The sequence below is a fragment of the Rhinolophus sinicus genome, linkage group LG04, assembly GCF_036562045.2.
Source record: "Rhinolophus sinicus isolate RSC01 linkage group LG04, ASM3656204v1, whole genome shotgun sequence".
NCBI lineage: Eukaryota > Metazoa > Chordata > Mammalia > Chiroptera > Rhinolophidae > Rhinolophus > Rhinolophus sinicus.
In genome coordinates, this window is record NC_133754.1 from 168,497,259 (window position 1) to 168,518,778 (window position 21,520).

Consider the following 21,520-nt stretch of genomic DNA (forward strand, 5'->3'; position numbering starts at 1 on the left):
TTAAGTACATTTACATTGTTGCCCAACCATCACCATCACCATCATCCATCTCCAGAACTTTTTCATTTTCTCAAACTGAAACTCTGTACCCGTTAAACACTACCTCCCCTCTCTTCCCTCCCCACAGCCCCTGACAAACTCCAGGTACCTCATATAAGTGGAATCTGATGGTATTTGTCCTTCTGTGTCTGGCTTATTTCACTTATGAGCGTTTTTTAAATGGCATAAATTCACAAGCACAAGGATAATAGGACAGGAGACAACAGGAACAAAATGTTTGGCACCAAGCTGAAGCGTATATGGCTAAAATAAGGATGATTGGTCTATTTATAGACTATCAAAACATTCCTGAGTCTTTTATATGAATTGATTGGCTCTTAGCCTTCCCCACTGACAACTTGATCCTGTTTTGTGTTTTTTTTTAGGGTCTGAAAAGTTGGGTGTTTTTTTCTACTTGTGTGTCTGCTTTCTATCTTCCAAAGTTTTATTTAATAACTTTATTGGTGGCAAAGATAAGATCCCATGAGCTTCCAGGGTGTGTGTGTGGGGGGGAATAGATCAACTGTAAAGATCAGGAATCAAATGGGTTTTGACTTCTCAATAGCAATACTAGCAGCTGGAAGGCAGTGGGGCAATGCCTTCAATAGTCCAGAGGAAAATGATTTTAAAGCTAGAACTTTATATCCAGCCAACTCTTAATCAAGTGTGAGAGCAGAATAATGAACTTTTCAGATATATAGGTTTTCAGGAAGCAACTGGAGGAGGTAGTCCACTGAAATAAAGGAGTCAACCAGGATAGAAAACTACAAGTGATAAAGAAAACAGAAGATCTGGCATGAAAGAGGCAAAGGAAATTTCTAGATGTGACAGTGGGAAATCCCAGCATGACAGTTGTGCTCCCAAAGTGCGTCAGAAGGCTCAGGAAGTGAGTGCTTTCCCAGGGTGGAATTGATAGAATATTTGATGCATCTCAGTGTTGGGAGAAGAGATTTAGTGATATGGTCAAAATTTTAGCGTGGATTAGTGAAAGTGTATAAATTACTAAGTAAAGGGGGCAGGAAAGGACTGTTATTAACTTTGGAGAAAATAGTAAGATGTTTAGAAAAGGAAAAGTAATAGTTTACCACACGGCTTACCTGAAAGTAGTGTTATGTAATTATAATAAAGTTTCAGTATAATTGTATTGGAAGGATAGGGACATGGGAAAGGTACACGTGTGGTGAGGGCATAGATAGGAAAAAAAAAGTCATGAAATCCTCATTTTCCATATTGGGAAGTCAATATAAATAGTGCCAATGACTTAAAAAAAATCACAAAGAAGCAATATAAAATTGTTACCAAAGAAGCAATATAAAATTGTTACCAAAAGTCACCTGAAACAGGCTAAAGTGCTTACTTCTTGGGAGGAAGGATGGGAGAGACGTAGGGTAAGGGGTTGGAATTAAGGGATTCCAACCCCTCTTAAGGAACTCTTAGGTACTTTAAATTGAGTGCCTATAGGACTTTAATGAAAATAGTAATTAAAATTAAAGAAAGTGTGGGGAAAGGAAAAAGAAAGACACTAGAAGACATGCTTCAGCAAAACGAGGGAGTAAATTTAAAAAGGGGAAGCATGCAGAAAACCAGGGGTCCCAGCTCAGGAGAGTGCAAAGTGCAGTCTAGCCATCAACCCAGCAAGATGAGCCAGGAAGGCAAGGGGTGTGGGACACCATGGAACTGATAGATTTTCTGATCAATTCAACTGTTTAGAAAATGCTATTGGGAGGTTTTACAGACCTTGTGGAATTGTGGGAAGAGTTAGCAATATGCACATAGAAAACTAAGAATTAGGGAAAATGAGGTAATTGTTCATTCCAGAGAAGAACAAAATTGGACAAGCAAATGTAATCATAATGTACTTCTTAGGTCAACATTGTACAAAATTTATATTATCCTAATAATGTAAACTGAAGAATAATGAGCCAAAATTTGGGAAGTAAATGAAATATTGGGAGAACAAGCAAAGGAGGAAGTCAATGGATAACGTGTAAAACTGATGAATAAAAAGTAACTTAAACATCTTATTTAGAAAATTGTGGGAAACACCATAAGAAATAACTAAAAGGAGTGTAAAGTGACGTAAGACTAAAGAATGGGAAGGAGTGGGACAACTGGTCGACAATTTAACCCTTAAACAGCCATTTGATTTTTAAACAACCGTTTGACTCCACTAGTGCATGCTGTGTGCATTTTTACCTAATGAAGACAAAAAAATAATTAAAATATCAATCAAAAGGGAAAACAATCTATAGACCGATATGTGGGCATTATAAAGGATCTTTAATCTTGCTAAGAGATGTGTTTATTATTGTAATTATTGAAAGAGATTATATTTGTGAGAGAAGCTAGTCTACAGTAGGTGCTACATAAATGTTTACTGGGTTTGAATCGAAAGCAAGTATTCTTGACCAAACCCATTAGAGACAGTTTCTTGAAAAGCTGCAGAGAATGACTTGCCAACCTTTCCTGACTTTCCAAGATGGCATTTCTTGTTGTGGCTGATTGTCACTGTGGTACCGAGGGCATTGGGCCCATGGCCCCACAGGTGGGTGTGCGTGCATGCATGCATGTGTGGCGTGAACACACAGACATTAGGTTGTAAAGTCAGTCCAAATAATGTGACGCATCAGCCTGTCTTTGGCAGCCATGGCCCTTTTGGCCCAGCTCACCCCCTCAGGTTTCTGGACACATAGGCATTAGTTTCCATCCCTGTCCTACATAGTGTATTTGTCTCAAGTGTTACTCCCTTTTCTGTTTCTTCACCACCCGTACATCCTCAGGATCATAAAGATCATTAAAAAGCAGAGAGCCATTTCATCCTTATTCTTAAAACCTCTCGCTCATTGCTGTAAGAATAAAACCCTATATCCTTGGCACTCAAGGCCTATATGATCTGTGATTACACCCTCCACCCATTTCTTTAGCCGTACTTCTTGTCTCTTAGACCTCACTCTTTACACTCCAGGCAAACCAAGGTACTTGCCGTTCTCTGTAAACAGTTTGCCATTTCATGCCTGTCTTTGTTTTGGCTAGTGTTCCTGCCTGGAATAGCCATTCCCTAGCTCCGTTATTCCTAACACCCAACCCCCACCACCATGACAGCCCTTACTCTATCTCCCTTCAAGATTCAGCCTAGTTAACTCTTCCTCCCTGACCACCCAGGCTGAGTGAGGTGTCCCCTTCTGTGTTCTCATAGCACCAGCACAAGCCCCCCTCACAGTCCCAGAGCTAATGCATCATCTTAATACTATTGTTGTGTTCATCGCTTCCAGGAAGAGGTGAGCACCCAAAGGGTGGGGGGGAAGGGGTCCTTTCTGTCTTCATCACTGCTCTATACCCAGTACCTGCTAGGGCTGCCACTAATCTTGTGAGTCTTCAAGGTTGCAGCCATTTGTTCAGAGGCAGCTCTCCCGTCTGTGAGAGGAGCTTCATGTCGTCTTTAGAGGGTTGCAAGGCCTCCAAGCCTCCAACCTTGGGATTCTGGTTTGGAGGCTCCTTCACCTCCGTACCATTTAAATGCAGAGCTGGATGCAATGGATGGTCTGTGGAATGTGGTTCCATGGGTCAGAGTTCTGATAAAAGCAATTCATGATTCATTCGTCTCTTTTTTCAACCATCATGGAAGCACCTCTGCCAGGTGAATTGATTCATTTCATTGATTGACTCAAATATTGGCTGAGTATCTGCTCAATGTCAGGCACTGTTCTGGGTACTTGGGAGATAACAAGGAATAAAAGAGATGAGATTTTTGTCCTTGGGGACCTTACAAACAATACGAAACAAACAAAGGCACAATCATTTCAGGTGGTAGTAAGCGCTGAGAAGGGAAGAGAGGGGAGTGTGGCGGGAAGAGGCTACTTATGTAGATGAGGTCATGAGGTGGACCTCCCCGAGGAGACAGCATTTGTGCTGAGGCCTGAATGGTGAAAATCTCATAGCCACTGGCCACGTGTAGCTATTTAAATTAATTAAATAACATTGAAAAATCCGTTCCTCAGTCTCAGTAGCCACATTTCAAGCAGCCAATAGCCAACATATGGCCAGTGGCTACCATATTGGACCGCACAGACATGGAACAGTTTTATTGTCGCAGAAAAGTTCTGTAGGACAGAGCTGAGCGAGAGAAAACATTCAGGGGAGAGGGGACAGCGAGTGCCAAGGCCATGAGGCAGGGATGGATTTGTGCTGGAGAGCAGTGAGCAATGGAGAGAAGGCTTCGGTCAGGCTGACATGGAAACCAGGGGAGAAAGGGGAGTTAGATTATTCGTAGAAGACGAGCATGTGCGTATATTTCAAAGAACTGCCTCCTTTAATTTCACTTATTGAAATTGGCGCTGAAGTCAAGACCAGATATGTCTGATAGCATTTTTAGAAGAAGAATGAAAATGGTCCCTACAGTTAATATAAAGCATGGAAAAAGCATTTGAGAAAAGACCTCTGTTGAAGAATATGGCACCGACACAGCACATCCTGACCGAGAGATAAATACTGGTGGATTTAGTGGCCAGTGGGTGAGGTCATGGTGCTGCCCCTTGGCCTTAAAAGGAGGGAGCCAGCCCTCCTAACTGATGCCAAGAACGCAGTTTCCCATGTCTTTCCCCCAAATCTTTTAAACACAGGACAACACTTTAAAAAAATCCTCCTTAATGCAATTTTTAGTAAAAGTCAGATTTTGACTTTTGTGTCTTCGGAGGCAAGAATCATATTCTTGTTCTATTAACAGGAGCATCTGTGCCTTGACTTCATTTCGTATCACTTTTCACGAAATGCTTGTCCCTTTTTGCACCTGCCTCTTTGCTAAACAGGTTTTCTTCCTCTCTCTGTAAAGGTGCCTTTGTTTGAACCAATAGAGTTACTTGTCTTTACTGTAAACACAGTGTCCAGTGACTCTCCTTATTGTGAAGAGCCAGCGGCTTTACTGAAGGGAAAAAAGTTCTTGAAGGTCACTTTCTGGCCTTTGTATTATAAGGTAAGTCATCATAACTTAAAAAAACAAAACAAAACAAAAACAAAAACTACCCCACCACTTCTTTAGGACTTGTTATCACATTACATTTGAATTCAACTAACTGCTAGCATTTGTTGGATCATAATTGATCTGATAAAATGTAATCTGATAATTAGTAGCTGTGTAACAATAAATACACTCGAGTCCTGTTTCATTTGCCCTTGAAGGCTCTAACGTGGTTCCAAAGTGTACCTTTGAATTGGAGCAGTCCAGCCGGTTCACATTGCAGGCTGTGCTTCCTAGGGCAGCGTCCGCCAGGTACATGCGCACACGGGATGCTAGCTCAGTCCCACTTCCCCTGCAACGCTGTGACCTGGCAGAGGGCTGTGTCCTTACATCGGATGTCCTACCAAGGAAAGGGAAACCTGGGCGACGCATTCAGAGCAGCTGGTTCTCAAGATCAGGTTGTCACCAAGGGAGCCTTAGGTCATGATTGCCACCTGGATGCTGTTCTCTCTCTTCACGGTAGGTCTCCTTCGTTTCTGACCTTGTTCTGCTGTGTGCCACCCAGGGAACTTTCACCTTTCGTGCCTCGACCTCATGCAGGCACGCTTCCCATTATTCTTTAGGGAAATTACCTTTATAGAACAGAGGCATTGGTGTTGCCCAGAAAGAAAAAACACATCCCTGACATTTCAGGCTCTGGAACTTCTGAGTAGCTAAAGGTGTGTTTCAGTGGCCAACTTCTCTTTGAGAAAGCTAAAGCAGAATAGTTCTAAGGCTATAAAAATGCTATTTTGTTTCAACTTCCAATTTTGCAGTAAATTATTTATCTCTCCCTAATAATCACTGAAATACCTTAGGACCTTCAATTTATATAGATAGCCCTTTGCTTCTCAGAGAGGGGAGATTAAGTAGAAATGTTCTCTGGGATTTTTACCTGATGATTTAATGCTATAATTATTTCTAAACCAGTTGGTAATGATTTTAGGTGCATTGTTGGGAAACTAGGCATATAAACTGTGGAATATGTGACAGATATACATGTCATGCTGTAAAATCTGGTTGGATTATTTGCCCCTGATCTTGAACATGTTGGCAAGGTAGGTAGGCATAGGGTTTGTAAAGCAGAAGAATATCCTTCTTAGGGTTTGAAAACTATTATATGAACTCCCTTTCAGATCCATTTCTGTCCGGGAATTCTGTCGCCTGCAGGGGTCTGAGGGCAGTTTCAGTCTTTGTGAACTTCTATTAGGCCAAGTCAAGGAGTGGCGGGAGATACTGTGTATCCCTGTCTATAGCACTATAGTGATAGTGAAGTAGCAAAAGGAAGCGTGGCGCTGCACCCTTGAACTTTTTCAAGTTCACAAAGATCAGGTATTGTTCGTGGTCAATACATACTGTTAAAAAAAACATCCCCCTTAATTCAAGAGACGTGACTTTAGTTTCAGAACCCTTTCACATTTGCGTGTGCTGATTTGTAATGTGTGTGATGATTTGTGTTGCTTTTCTAATCCCATATGGTTTTCTGTGGTTGCGGTGTGTGCGTGTGTGTGTGAGAGAGATTTTTTTTTTTAAATCCATGTTTAAGATTTATTCACTTTTTATTTACACACAGTAAAACTCACTCTTCCTGAGTTTGGATAAATGCATACAGTTGAGGGTCCATTCCCACAGTCAAGATACAGAAAGATTCAATTATCCCAAACATTATATTTTGTTTAGAATTTCTATTGGCATGTTTGGTTATCAGTTGATTTTACTTTTGCAGATAGAGCCAAAACATTTTGTAATAAATAACACAGCAGTGTCTGACACTTTCCATGCATAAGGTTGAGTGGGATGTTAGAAACAAGGTCTGATTTCTTGATTCTTTCCTCCAAGAGTTATAAATGGGAAAATTGTACTATGCGATTAGTTGTTTCTTCATTATTGTAACTAGTGGATTAAAATGGCATAACGTATTATACCATTTATAACCAAATAAATTTGTCATAAATACTGTAGTCAAAATTATGTACTAAAAATTAAAATTAATTTTTTTTGCAGTTTAGGTTTGTATTTTTATATAAATTTAGTTTTGGGTAGTTTTAAGGGAAGTGACATTCTGCTAAAAGCAAGGACTGCATAAGCAAGGACTTGTTTAGGAAGGGGAATTTAATGGCTCAGATCACCAAAAGGTACATGGACAGGTTTCAGGCACAGCAGAATCCAGGGCTTCAAATGACATCCTCAAGGTCTCTCTTTCCCCGTTCAGCTCTGTTTTCCTTTATGCTGGCTTCATTCTGGGTAGGCTTTTTTTTTCTTGCGGGATCAAGATGATTGACAGCAGCTCCAGGCTTTTAACCCATTTTCTCAATTCCTTACAGTTCTAACCAAAGTCTCAGACTGGAGTCTCCTTGGCTCTAATTGGGCCCCAAGGTGGCAGGTGGTGCGGTGCAGTGTTCTGATTGGCCAGGCTTAGGTCCCATGCTCATTTCTGCGGAGCTGAAGGAGTGTTCGCTCCTCTAGACCACAGGGGAGAAGGAGATAGTAGCAGCATTGATTAAGGGAGATCAAGGGGCACGTACGCCAGAGAGATGAAGACAACATATGTCCTCCACTGGGACATTCAGGCTATGTAGCCAGTGTTGTTGTTTTAATCATCTAAGGTAAACTTCCAGACAAGCAAAAGTCTTCAGGATAGATGGATGGATTGGATTTTTTTTGGCTTGTGATGTGACAACTATTTAGTGGATGTGAGATGTAATATTTTTGGAGAACAGTGCAAATTGAGTGACTGTGGGTCTCTACTAAGTTAGCTTGAGGGAACATGAGGAAAACTGGTCCTGTACCTATCAATGAGTAGAGAACCTGGCATCTGAGGAAAAAAGGACACACACACACACACACACACACACACACACACAAATAAAAAAGATAATAGAGATTGGAAATTTACTGAAAATTCAGCACTGATTAGCATTGCTGAGCAGAAATATTGTCTTGAGTAGAAATATTATTAGGAACATTTGATGAGAATTCATGAAGGTTAAGGACTGGCATAGTTGATCTCATCATGTAAAGAGTGATTACCTCCCGAATAATGTTTAGATTCCAAACCGTGGCGTTTGTGACCTGGCCTCTGCCTAACTCTCCAGCCTATGGCTGTCTTGTGTTCTGTCAGTAACATCACCAACCTGTTTGTAGTTTGGAGCCTACACCAGGCATGTTACACCACCCTGTTTTATCACATGTTGTCCTTTCCTCTGCCTGGAATCCCTCTCTGGTTTACTCGTACTGATCCTTGAAGACTCAGTTCAGATGGCAGGTTCAGAAGCATTCATTAACTGTGCCTCTCTGGCTTAAGAATCTCTCTTCTGTGCTCTCATGATATCTTGTGTCTTTACTAACAGTTCTCAACTGGAGGCTATTTTGTTCCCAAGGGGATATTTGGCGAAGTTGGGAGACATCTGTGATTATCTTGATAACTAGGTGCTACTGGAATCTAGTTGGTAGAGATCAGAGATGTTGCTAAATATCCTGCAATGCACAGGACAGCCCCCAACAAAGAATAACTGAGCCAAACTCAATAGTGCCTGCGTCAAGAACCCTGGTTACGATTGCACTTGCTGCATTGTTAGATGTTTCTGTTTTGAGCCTTCTCTTCTGAACCAGGCTGAGGTCCATGTATGTCATCTGCAGTTTTGCATTTCTGATACCAAAATGTCTGGCACAGGGTAGGTCCTCAGGAAAGAGTAATTTAAAGATGATGGAGTCAATGAGAAGATGAACTATTTTCCAGTTCAGTTACTAACGACCACATAGAAAAAACAAGTCATTTCCAAGAACAAGGCTACTGGAGGCCCTACTCATCTTGCACTAGGTAGCCGTAAACCCGAGGCTCTTTGTCTTCCCATGTCTTTGTGTTCTCACTCTTTTGCAAAAAGAGCTGTGGGGTTTACTATAGCAAATGGTGGGATAAATGAAAGAAGTGTTAGCATAGTGCTTTTTTTTAAAAAAAAACAGACACAGAATATTATTAGGGTAATATGTCCTCTGGTTATGAATGATTTTCAGGAATGGATAAGCTGTTCAGATTGAATTCATTTTCACAACTTTAGAATCTGAGAAAATCCACTAAACACTGCATCCCAGAATGGTGGATACCTAGCATGGATTAGGTGTTCAACAAATATTTGCTGAATACATTTCATCCTTATGCATTAGTGGATGGTTTTTTAAAAAATTGCCTCATAGACCCTTCAAGTCTCTGTAAAATACTAGTGACTTTGAAGACTTGTCCAAAGCTATCTCTATCTTGCTATGCCAGATAGGTGTGTATCTGGGGTGGTTTTAATGTTTCTGATTATGACCTGGGTTATAATGCCAATGTTCAGCCGATGTCGCAAGAGAAACAAAATCTATATGAAACTTTTCTAGGTTCATGGACATGAAGCTTCTAGAAAAATATAGCTGGATGACTTTTTCCTTCTGCAGATGAGATCATTTTGTGAGTTCTTGGAATGATAACTCTAATGTGGTTTGGATCTCAGGACTCCAGGTATGCCTGATGTGAGGGGCATTGCAAACTGATAAAAGCATTCACTCTACAACCTTTCTACTGTGTAAGTGGTCAGTTAGGCAGACTTTTGTGAAGTTGCCCCTCTGTGCTGGAGCTGCAAAGATGACTAAGACAGGATCTCAGCCTCTAAGAGGCTTACTGTCGAATTTTTTATTATGGTAAAATATACACAACAAATTTTCACATTTGAACCATTTTTAAGTGCAAACTTCAGTAATATTAAGTACACTTACAATGTTACTCAACCATGACTATCTATTTCCAGAACTTTTTCATCATCTCAAACAGAATTATACTAACATTTGATAACATTAATATACTAATATAATTATACTAACAATTATACTAATATTAGACAACTAATATTTGTCCTTTTAATTTCTTTTTTCATGTAGCCTGATGTTTTCAATGTTCATTCATATTGTAGCATGTATCAGAATTTAATTTTTCATGGCTGAATAATAGTCCTCTGTGTGCATGTGTGTACCACATTTTGTTTCTCCATTCATCCCTCAGTGGACATTTGTTTTTTTCCTACCTTTTGGCTGTTATGAGTAGTGCTGCCATGAACATTAAGGTGCGAGTATCTGTTTGGGCCTGACTTTCAGTTCTTTTGGGTATGTATCTAGGTTACTATCCAATATTTACATCTTGCATGGTGACCTGGGTGGCCTGGCCACATCCTTTAGCTGCTTCTGGCAAAGATTTTTTGCTTGTGTTTACCTTCACTCTTGACCATTACATTTTGTCCTATCATAAATGTGGGGATCTAGATTGGTGAAATTTGATGGGAAAGAAAAAAAGAAATCAGCAAACAATTCTGAAAGGAGAAATAATGATTCCTGAGTCTTCTGGCTGCTGGACTTTTTTCTTCTCGTGCCATGCCAGTGTCAGGCAGAGGCTTCCTTGTCCCCTGGGACTTTTGCCTAGGAGCAAGGGGCTGCCAGGAAACCTCAGAAACTCCGTGGAAATGGGGTCACTGTCTAAGTGGGTCATCCTGAAAACAGCAGGATGGAAACCTATTTAGTTAGTAAATACTGCAGATCAAGGGGACACTGGCAGTCTTGCATTGCACAATCTGGCTAGCCGTGAGTTTCTTTGCAGAGTCCAGGGGGGAGGCCTGCTTTTAACTTGAGCTGTTTGTGTTTGGGTTGGTGGCCTGCCTTAGAAACAAAGGAGCCAGCCCTCTGTTTAGCCACTCCAGCCTTCCAGCTGAGTTTCCAGCTGATTTCATATGGGCCCTGAGCTATGAAAGCAGATCGCATATGGCCTCCTGTCAAGTAGGAGAGTAGCTTTTTTTTTTTATTCTTGGGGAGCTACATGGGCAAAGCAAGTGGGAGAGGGGGAAAGGTCTTTTTTTTTTAGCATGAATATACATTACTGTAATTCTTTACTTCCATTATCCTCTGCCTGTTTTGTGCTATTTACTGCCATCAGGACTTTCATTTTTTTGAAGGCTATAGCAATGGGAAAGTGATAGATGTTAAGAGACTTAGATGGAAGGAGAACTGAGCTGGAGTAGGACCACCTTGGGCTGGCCACTTCTTGTCCCCTGGTGGGCCTGGGGCTGGGCATGATGTTTAACTAGCATGTCTCTGTCTTTCCCTTCCCCACCCACTTAAATGTACAACTATTCACAGAAGCCCCCAAATCTGTGAGTCTGAAAGTACATGTTTGAATCTGATTTCCAGTTATAGTGAGTAGGTTGGGTAGTTTCATGCTACTCTTTCTGTTGTACAGAGGGGGATATGTTTCCCCTGTTTATCTGGACTGATTCATTCTTACTGCTCCAAAACCAAAACTGTAGCATCAACGCTAGTTTCAGGTCCAGGGGCCTCTGGCACCAGTTGGTGATGGCTTATGTGATTTGGATCTAGTTAATAACCCACCATAGGCACCTGGCTCTTATTTCTGGCTAATCTCAATGGGGCTTTTAGGTGGTCCATGTATGATGCATGACAGGCCTGTTCTTTACTTACCAGTCAATCATTTATTGAGATTCGGCTAAGTGTCACGTGCTAGGGACCCAAAAATGAGTCAGCTGCAGCCGTGTAGGAAGGGGTGTACAGTCTACTGGTCTTCCTGCTACTTCCTGGAAAAGAGACATTTTGGGGTCCAGGACAGCAAACTTGTCATATGAAAGGAGAGGCTGTTGATACTTTGTTTTCATTCATAACATGAATGATGTAATAAATAAGGAACTTCACTATGTCAGATGCTTTTCACAGAATCATAGAATTTTCAAACTGGTTAAGAATGAAGGTTCTGCAGCTGGGTGACCTGGGTCCACATCTCAGTTGCCTTTTCTGTAAAATGGACATAAAAATAGTACCAATTTCATAGACTTATCGTGGGATTACATGAATTGTTTCATAAGAAGTATTCAGAGTAGCGCCTGGCACTGAAAAGTCATGTTACCTTTAAACTTCTGATTCATTCATTCATCAGAAACTTACTAGTAGTGGTGATGGTTGCACAGGCCTGTGGACATACTAAAAACTGCTGAATTGTACACTTTAGAAGAGTGACTTTTCTGGTATGTGAATTACCTCTCAAGGAAGCTGTTATAGAAGGAAAATTTAATTGAGTACCTATTATGTGCCTGGCACTGCCTTTTTAAACTGAGCAGGTAAGTGACTTGCTCGAGGTAAGTGAGTGGTAGAGATGGTTCTAGAGCTCAAGTCCCTTGGTACACAAGCCATGCTATTTGCAAACTGTCAGGGATAAAACGAAGATTGCAATTCAGACTGGAAGCTGAAGTCAGTTTCTGTCCTGGCATAGAGCTAGACCTTAAATTAAGAAAGAATAGTGGTGTCACTTAAGACTTCAGCTTGCTACCTTCACCAGTTGTTTCCAGTAGTTCCCCTCACCTGCCACACCCCTCCGTGTTTTCCAAGACTTCAGACAAGTATATTAATAAATGCCTGTATAAATACACTATGAAAAATATGGTAACATTTTCTCCACCCCAGCTCTGGATATAGAATGGATATTTTTCAGTTGAGCTATTGCTTTCAATTCCCCAATTTCTTAAGAATTAGAGTTTCCAACAACAACAACAAAATAATCACCCCCACTTACCACCACTACTGAAATTAATAACAAATTTTGTCTTCATGGTGAAGAAAATTTAAGTCATTCTTCAGATTTTCTGAGTCTAAATATCAAGAGTACATAAGGAGCGCTTTAAAAATAAAATGGTGATTTTTTTCTCCTGCTGAATCCATTTATAGAGTAACAGAAACCATTTCGGATCCAGAGTCACCCTGCAGCCTTCAGCTCCCATTAACCTCCTGCTTTCTCTGCCATATGTTTTGTTCTGGGATTTCTTCCTTCTGACACCTGGTATTCAGAAGAAGGGAAAACTACTTTCAATGAACTAGGGAAATTACTATCAGGAAAAAATGGCTCAAGTTTCCAGGCAGCTATGAATGAGATGTTTTTCTGAGTGTCCCTGAGCAACTATCTTTAGGAAGGAAACCTAAGAAGGTACGCGCTTTCAACCCATCCGTTTCCCCGAAATGAACTTGAAACATTTCTTACTTCAGTGGCCCAGTCAGCACAGGCTTTTCCTCGCAGATGGCAGCATTATCTCACTGGACATGTAATGAATAGGTTTGTCCCCAGGGGGGTGGAATAGTAGCAAAGTCTATTACGAAGTCTCATTTACTTTGCATGAATCAGTTCTAGAGTCCCGAGAAAATAAAATCTGAAAAGTGAAAAAATGGTGAATTAGGACAATAACTTCCAGCTACCCATCGAAATCAGGTTTGTCCTGAAACTGCTCTGACTTGGCAGGGCATAACCATTGCAATTTTGCACTTTTGTGATAGAGAGCATTTTTAACCTGAATTCTAGTTCTTGTGTGTAGGAACAAAACCAGCTGTAAACACCTTTTGCCTCCCTCTCCCTTCTGTCTTATTTCTAGGACTATAGCATCTGGGTCATCTAATAGAGCTCTGAAAGCAAGCGATCTTGAGGAAAAGAGAGGCGGGGGAGGGGATGGTAAGAAGACAACCACTCAGTTCACACACAACATGCATGGTTTTATTTTTTGACTTAAGCACTTTATCAAGAAAGGTACTAAGAACTGGGTAGTAGATTCCCTCCATCAAACAATCTCAGGTCTTTTGTAAATCTGACTTACCAGGGGTTAGACATTTGACCTTAACCCAAACAGACATTTGAAAGGGTAGGGTGGGTCCCACTGGGCCTAGAGAGAGGTGGAGGTTGCTTTGCTGCTTTTCTGGAAAGGTGAGACAGTGGGGAAGGAGGCTGTGCCTCAGCCCCCTGCCCATCAAGAAGGAGGCTGATAATTGTCTACTTATTTCAGTGTTTGCCCATAGATGTGGTCTCCTCTCATTCACATAGAGGAAACTGAGGCAGCTCATCATAAGACTCAGCAGAATCATTTAATATTAAATGGGCTCAGGTTTTGGTTCCGATAATAGGGTGATTTCCCCTAAAAGCCTATTTACACGGGCCAGGGGTGGGGCTTGCTGAGGACGGGCATCAGAAACGGATGGCTTAATTTTCACTCCTCTACTGTGTCCTGGATATGAAGTTCCTTGTGCCAAAGAAAGGCAGGAAACCATGTCGCCTGGCCACTGATATGTAGGTACCTAAATTTGCTCTCTGGCTTCTTGAAGGTCACAAGGGCACGTTTGCAAAAGGGAGGTTGTTAGGAGTTTGTCAAGGAACCTTCCTGAACAAGAGCCCCTGCGATAGTCTTACACTGGGTACATGTCAAGAGCATGCGAGGCTGGCCCAAGCCCCCTCAGCCTAGGAAAGGAGTAGATTTTTCCAGCTAATCTGATGACTCTGCTTTGAGGGTTTAATCATGAAGCTGAAGGTCTCTGCCGAGTGAGTCGAGGACGGCAGCCGGGGAGGTGAGCGAGTGCCTGGAGAGTGTTCCCAGAAACCAAGTCATAATGCCTTCTGATGTCAGTGTGACGTTCCATCAGACCTTTTCCAGAAATCTAGAATAGATGTGAATAGAGATGAACAGTTCACAGAAAATGACGTTTCTGAGCGCTCACAAGCCTCCATCATATAGCGAAAGGTCCATAATGTGACTATGTGGCTTTCTAGTGGATGTTGTCCCCCCTTGAGCTTGTCTATCAAATAACAGATCAAACCTTGTTAAAAATCAAGGCACACTAAATGCCTCAACGCCAAGGCTATATGTCCAGGAATTGAGTCCCCCATTCCTCACTGTATCCAGAACATTTGCGGGGAGCTAATCCTCTCATTGTCGCTTTCCAGATCTCCCTGAAAGACAACTAGAGGGCAGGAAACTATGTCAGTGCCTCCCAAGGGATGAGCCAGGACAAGGCAGACAGAGGCAGCTGCACACTTTCACACGGGTGCTTTTGGATGTGAACCGGCTGCTGTCTTTCTCCAGTTGAAATCCTGGGGCAGCTGTTGCTGTCATTCCCACTGGCCTCCCCAGAGAGAGAAGCCACTGACTTCTGTGGGCCTGCCTGAAATCTGCAGCTGCTCACATGCTTTTAAAAAGAGAATAAAGGGGTTTCGGGCAGAGGTTAATCTGGGAAATCCTCTGTGTGAAATATTTTCCTTTTCATGGTTCCCTTTCCTTTTGAATATAATGTACCACCACGCACGAGGTAGCCTGGTGGATTGCTGGCCCACAATCCTTTCCAGATTACTCCTCCTGCTACCATAACAGTCCGTGCGTGCCGGGCACCCCCTTGGCATGCTACATCCTTGGTCTCCTTTGACACAGAGACACTCCAAGGACCATACTCTCTCATTCCAGTTAAGGAAACTGAGGCTCAGAGAGGTCCTGCAGCTTATCCTACAGCGAGCAGGTGGTAGAACCAGTATCTAAAACCAGTTTTGTTTGATGCTCTTCCCACACTGTCTACCTCTGCAGTGCGGTTTGCTTCGTATCAGTACTTTGAGCCTCAACTGCTAATCTAACACCATCTGAAAGCAGGACTTCCCTTAGCAGAAGACTGCCTAAAGGAATCAGGCTTACCTTTGTATCCCAGACCGTATTTACTGGACTGTTAGAAAAACAGACCGTATTTACGGACCGTATCCCAGACCGTATTTACTGGAATGGATGCAACGTGTTTGGAAATAATACAGGGATTTATTATTATGTACTAAATATGAGAGTATAAACTTTATCAAGCAGAGAATACATTTCTTGTCCAGTATGAATAGCATCATAAATTTTTTGTCTGTGTTATCACCGGGGTTGACTTTAGAAAGATTTAAGTTCAGAAAAAAAGATCCGACATTCGAAAGTAAATTATTTCAGGCCCAGCCTTCAAATTCACTGTTTTTACGGAGCCACAGAATTATTACCCCAGAGTCCTTGGACCACTGCCTCTAGGAGGCCCAGGGCAACACAGGCATTTCCAGGATTCCATTTTCTGACCAGACTGCTGGCCTTGTAGGGGTTAGCCAGATCAGCAGACCACTATCGGGGCTGAAAAACAAGAGTGGCTAAGCAAATGGTATGCCATTCCCCACCCACACACTTCAAGCCTTTCAGTGGCACTTAGAATGAAGATCCTCATTCTGTAAGCTCTGGCCACATCCACCTCTCCAGACATCTTTCCTCCATGAGCCCCTTACTCCAGACCAGTGTAGGGGAGGAAAAAATATCTTTTTCCTCTGCCCATCTTAGGTCCATTGGCTGGGGCCTTGCAAATTAGATGGACAGAAGACAGAATGAGAATAGAAAAAAACACTGTCGTGTGCCTCTGAAACTCATATAATATTGTATGTTAGCTATATTTTAATAAAAATCTTAAAAGAAGAGAAACACAAGCAAGTTTATTAACACATGCATTTGTGGGTCGAATATCCAGGAGTACTTGAGTGAAAGTCACTCAAGGGGGTGGTTAGAACTTGAGCATGTTGGCAGAAAATAGTAGAGAAGTGACAAAACAAAGGGAGAAAGGACTTTGAGTTTCCAGAAGCAGCAAATTTGGGAAGACAAATATATGGGGAAACTAATGGTTGAGAAGAGCTGGTTTGGGCAAAGTTTGTTGTGTAGATTCCCCTAATGCCATCTCCGGGCTGATGAGGGTCTAGGTTGTCTCTGGTGATTAACTCCTGTCCTTCCTGGTAGAGAGGAGAGAGGGCACCTTTCTAAATTTATGTCCTTGTTTTTAGGCAAGTAGGGGGAGGGCAGAGAGCATTTCTTGTATCTGCTTATTGTCCGTTGTCTTCAGCTCAAAATAATCCTGATGTCAAAGTGGCATATTTTGAGGGAGCGTATTCCGCTACCCATTACCAGCCACTGAAACTATCGCCATTTCTTGTAAATACATTGCTCGTAAGCTTCTCTTGCTCCCACCTCAGGGCCTTCCACACCAGCCTGGACCAGGCATCTGTGCCCTCATGGTGATGTTAGCGCCTCATCTTTCGGATGGGTGCTTCATTACCTGTTACCTCTTCAGAGAAGCCTCCCTTTACCTCCTTGACACGCTCAAAATTCTATCAGAGGTTGTCAAAACACTAGGTGCCTTTCGTTCAAAGCACTTATCATAGATGCAACTTTACATTTATTTGTGATTGAAACGGTCTTGTTATCCCCCGACAACGAGTGTCCGGAGGGCAGCTCCATGTCTGGTTCTCCCCACTGCGGGGCACGGTGCCTGAAACACAGTAGGTACTCACTTGCAAGGACGAATGAAGGAAGGAAGGAAAGCCCAGCCCCAGTATTCAGATCTCCTGTTCATAGCGACTGCATACTCTGAGCTCAGGTTGCAGCAAGGGAGACACCAAGCTGGTGAACGGCTCACATTTCTTAGCGGTGATGTTAAATTGAAAAGGAGAGCTTGTGTCACGTCTCACTTCCAGTTTCCAGACTTTTAGGCCATTCTTCGTGTAAATAGCCTATGGAAAGCTCTTTAAGGGGAGCGGAAGGAATTCTAAAGAATCAGCTTTCGAGAAAGACTTTATCTTCGTCTTATGCAAATTCTGCTTAGGAGTGAGAGCCTAGAGTATAACTTCCGCTGAGAATCTTCTTTGCAGTTTTTCCTCTGGCTGATTTTTCTACTTTTTGTTGAATATTTATCTTGAGGGAAAATGTCCCCATATGAATCCACATGGGGAATTCATAAGTTGCCCTAACAGGTTTATTTGTATTTGAGAGTCGATCTGCTATCAGTAGATGCACTGAAGCCAAGACCTCTGGGATTAGATAGAGCTGGGCCCTTGGACCCAAAGCCCCTTTGAATAGAGAGAAATTATTTGCCTTATTGGCAGAAGATCCGTTTTTAATTTTTAATATTTTCTTTTTTGCTCAGATTTCTCTTTTGGCCACATGAACTTGGATCCATCAATCCTCCCTCTGCTCCTTTCTGGCCTATGTTATGATCCCTTAAACATCTAAAGGGGTGCCAGTCACATCATCTTATAGAATTACTCACGGGTCTCCATCCAGAAACAGTGGAACCCACTGAATTTCTCCCAGGAAGTGCCCCTATTACTGTTAAGTTTGTCACTTGGACACACAGTTCTACGCTTCCCTCCTTGTCTGTAATCTAAATTTAAATGCAGGCTAGGAAATTTACAGAAGTTCTGGGTTTTTTTTGGGGGGAGGGCAAGTTGTCATAGTATCCTGAATTAAGTTCAGTGTCAAACTGAACTCGGTCCAGATTTTTGTTTGGTTTTCAGATGTGTAACCCCAAACAATTTGAGATTTAAGTTGAAACAGATCCAGATTTGGTAACGTTTAAGATTCTTCCCACAGCACAAATAGACCCTTAACTTGAAACTGCCCTCAGTGCAGTTCTTCAGTCTTGAATCTCTGTGTTTTTAATAAAAACTCATGGTAAAAAACAGTTAACGATTAATCTGCTTGTGTTCCAGTGACTTGAAAAATAAGCATCCATGCCTCTGAGGCCTCAATCTTATCAAGTCCTGAAGGATAGTTTTTATAGCTGGTGTAAAGCCTTGGTTTATCAGCTCCAATGGCCTGGAAACGCCTTAGACCAGAATATTTGGGATGAGCAGAATGGACCCAGTTTAGGAATTCCAAGAAGGCAGAATCAAGATAGAGAGCTGCCAAAGCTCACAGATGTGGAATGAAACCAGTTTTTAAACCTGATTCCTCTGCTCAACCGTAATGTGCTTAAAACCTGCACTCCCTTGAGATTTTTGCACTTGGTTAGAATATTATGAACCTGGAATTATGCTTCTTTGTGTGTTTATCTCTGAAATATTAAGGATGATAGGTCCAAGCTCTCTCGTAAGGCTGCTGTGGAAATTGACAAAGTATTGACTCTCTCTCCCTAGTGCTTCAGAAGTGCCACATGGTAGCAGGTGTGCTGTGTGTGTCCTGAGAACATGTCAGCCCTTTCTGTCTAGAACTCGACCCCCCAGGTTGAGATATTAGTTCAGAGATTGATAAACTTGCTCAAGTGAGTGATATTATCTCTTAGATCAGATACTGTGCCACTGCACACAGCATCCCCATTCTACAGAAGGAGAAATAGAGATGGCAGAAGGCGCAATGCTAGACCTTTCTAGACTGTAAATTCAGGCAGGGCTCCATATACCTTTTAATGGCTAGTTTTCTGAAGAGTTTTACCTTCAGGGTTAAGAAATCAGAAGCTTAAGTAGGCACGTATCGATGTCTTCTTTTAAGGTTGGCTTGCAGTAAAACCCTTGGGTTAATTATACCAGAAGAGGGTAGACAGAATGAATTTGTGATGTAAATGCTTGCATTTTAGCTACTATGCAAAAGCAACCATCTATGCTAGAGGTTCCATTATAGCATCTAAATGTTTATATTATCGCTATCCTACTTAGGAATTGAATTGAAAAACTGAATTAATTTCAATGCATTTGATGGGAGCCCCTTGTTTTTCTATTTGGGGGAGGTTTTGTCATTGACATTAGGTGGTGGTTGTTTTAAAGGACTCTGGTTACTTATCCACATGGGCGTACATACTGCAGATGTCACAAAGAAATAATGAGGTGTTTTTAGTAATATCCAAGTGGTGGCTACAAATTAGGATGTTTACAACTCCTGGTTTTTGGCCCTATTTATTCATCATATCGCAGTGTTCATTGGTGCTGACCTGCAGAGTTAATGAGATGCCTAAATTCTGCTGTGGTTCACTGCTTGTTACTGTAGGGTAGTTGGTCTCACTTTTTTCCCCCCTTACGTTTAGTGGACATAACATTTCTCGGCAGGCAAAATACAAGAGGAACTAACTTTATTACAACTATCTGTGTAGACTTGCAAGCTCCCTCAGCTAGTTAATTCTGTACAGTAAGTAGTCTATGTGGTTTTCATTCCAAAGCTTTTTTGTGTCTCGCTGTCAGAACCTCTGCTTAGTAAAGCAAAGCCGTTCAGGTTGGCAACAGCCTCAGTTATTTTAGAAATCATCAAGTGACTACATCTGCATATTTTTGCATTGATAAGAGTGTTTCTTTGGCAAGCATGGTTTCGGGAGATTTCTATTGAAGAGGAAAACCTTAGGTCCATCAGGTTCGTTTTTTTTCTGAGGTGGAGACCCCCCAGTGGAACTATACCGGTCTCAGCAGGGTCTCAGCTCCCACCCCCAGGTGATGAGAATTTATGACTAAAGTTGAGAGAGTTGATCTCAAAGGAGACCAGACGTCCTGAGAGCTGGCTCCAGACGTGGATGGCAGGAAGAAGATTCTAACCCCAGAGGGGCAGCTCGGGCCTATAGGGGGAAGATCTTAACTTCTAAGTATCTCTTGGCATTATTGCTGGGGGGCACGTCTAAGGCTGCAGTGATGTCTTCTCAGCGGGCAGACGAGAAGCCTCCTTGGTGGGTGTGCACTGAAGGAGAGTGTTACTGCCCAGAGAGGGAACCAGTGTCCCAGCGCGCTTCCATGATTCTGCGTGTGCTGGGGGCCACTGTGCTGGTCTCAGGTGCAGCAAGATAGGCGAGGGAACGGGGAGCACACCTGTGACCAGGTGTGGGTTTGAGAGGCTTGCAGGACAGAGGCTTGTGTTGCTTCGTATGTGTGCACAAGTGTGTACACACAGACAATCCATCAACAGGCCAGAAATTGGACAGCCATTCAGTTCTCAAACAAACAGCTTGTTTATTAAACTGAAAGCTGCTATCTCCATTAGGAAATACTCAATTCCAGCAATTAGCCCTGAAGGGTAAAGAGCCTCCCTCTTTCCAGTCAGCTTTGCTCTGTTCCCAGACAATGCTTTGATGTGCAAGCACTCCTAATGGAAGATAAATCGTCAGTTAACCCAACGGGAAGGTTAAGCTGAAAACAGACTTTTCGAGGAAGGGATTATCTCAGTGTGTTAACCACTGATTGACATTATTTATCTGGGCTGTATTCTTATGCGAAGGTTTAATCTTCCCCTAGGCAGAGGGTGACAAAAGTGTAGAAGTGTTCTAGTTATCTGGTTTGTTTTTAAAGTCACTCTAGTAATTGAATCTTAGATCACTTGGGGCTGCGGTAGATATGACCAGTTTCCTTTCCAAACAAGTTACCATATTAATTCCTTCAGGAATTGCTCCTAATAAAATTAAGTTGCCAGGTTTCTTTTGTTTTTTACAAAAAATGAGCTGAGACATTTATTTTTACGATAATATTAGCAAAATTGTGAATTTTAGCACAAGGCAGATGGGGTAAATCTGTAATTGTGTGCTTGAGAGTTGCAAGTGAAAATTGGTAGGTCAGCCAGTAAAGGAACATGCATGGTCAGGCAAGTTAAGAAAGTTTTTACTGTAAGAGAGCAAGAGTTTATTAGGCCGAGCAAAAGATGCTACAGTCTAGGCTGCATGCCTAAAGGAGACTTGCAGCCCCAAAGGAGGGGGTGAGGAGGGTTTTATAGGGGCTGTGCTGACAGGGTAGCATTGTTTGAACAGAAAATGTTGACTTGCCTGCAAACCAGAAGCTGTTTTGTGGTGTTTTCTGTTATCACAAGTTTGGTTCTGTATGCAGGTGCAGGCCAATAGACATTTTGTTGTTTTCTTGCA

At 42.1% G+C, this 21,520-nt stretch overlaps 1 protein-coding gene across 12 annotated transcripts in view; it reads left to right on the top strand.

Annotated features, from left to right (window-relative positions):
- The window catches only part of PALM2AKAP2 (PALM2 and AKAP2 fusion), a 418,214-nt gene that overhangs the window by 343,044 nt on the left and 53,650 nt on the right, over positions 1–21,520 (top strand). Inside the window, exon 1 of one of the 12 annotated variants that reach the window (XM_074330817.1) lies at positions 5,386–5,512. The exons of the other annotated variants lie outside the window; for them this stretch is intronic. Coding sequence (XP_074186918.1) covers positions 5,477–5,512 — 36 coding nt within the window. The 5' untranslated portion in view covers positions 5,386–5,476. Of the gene's footprint in view, positions 1–5,385; positions 5,513–21,520 lie in introns of those variants that run through there. 12 annotated transcript variants of the gene reach the window in all.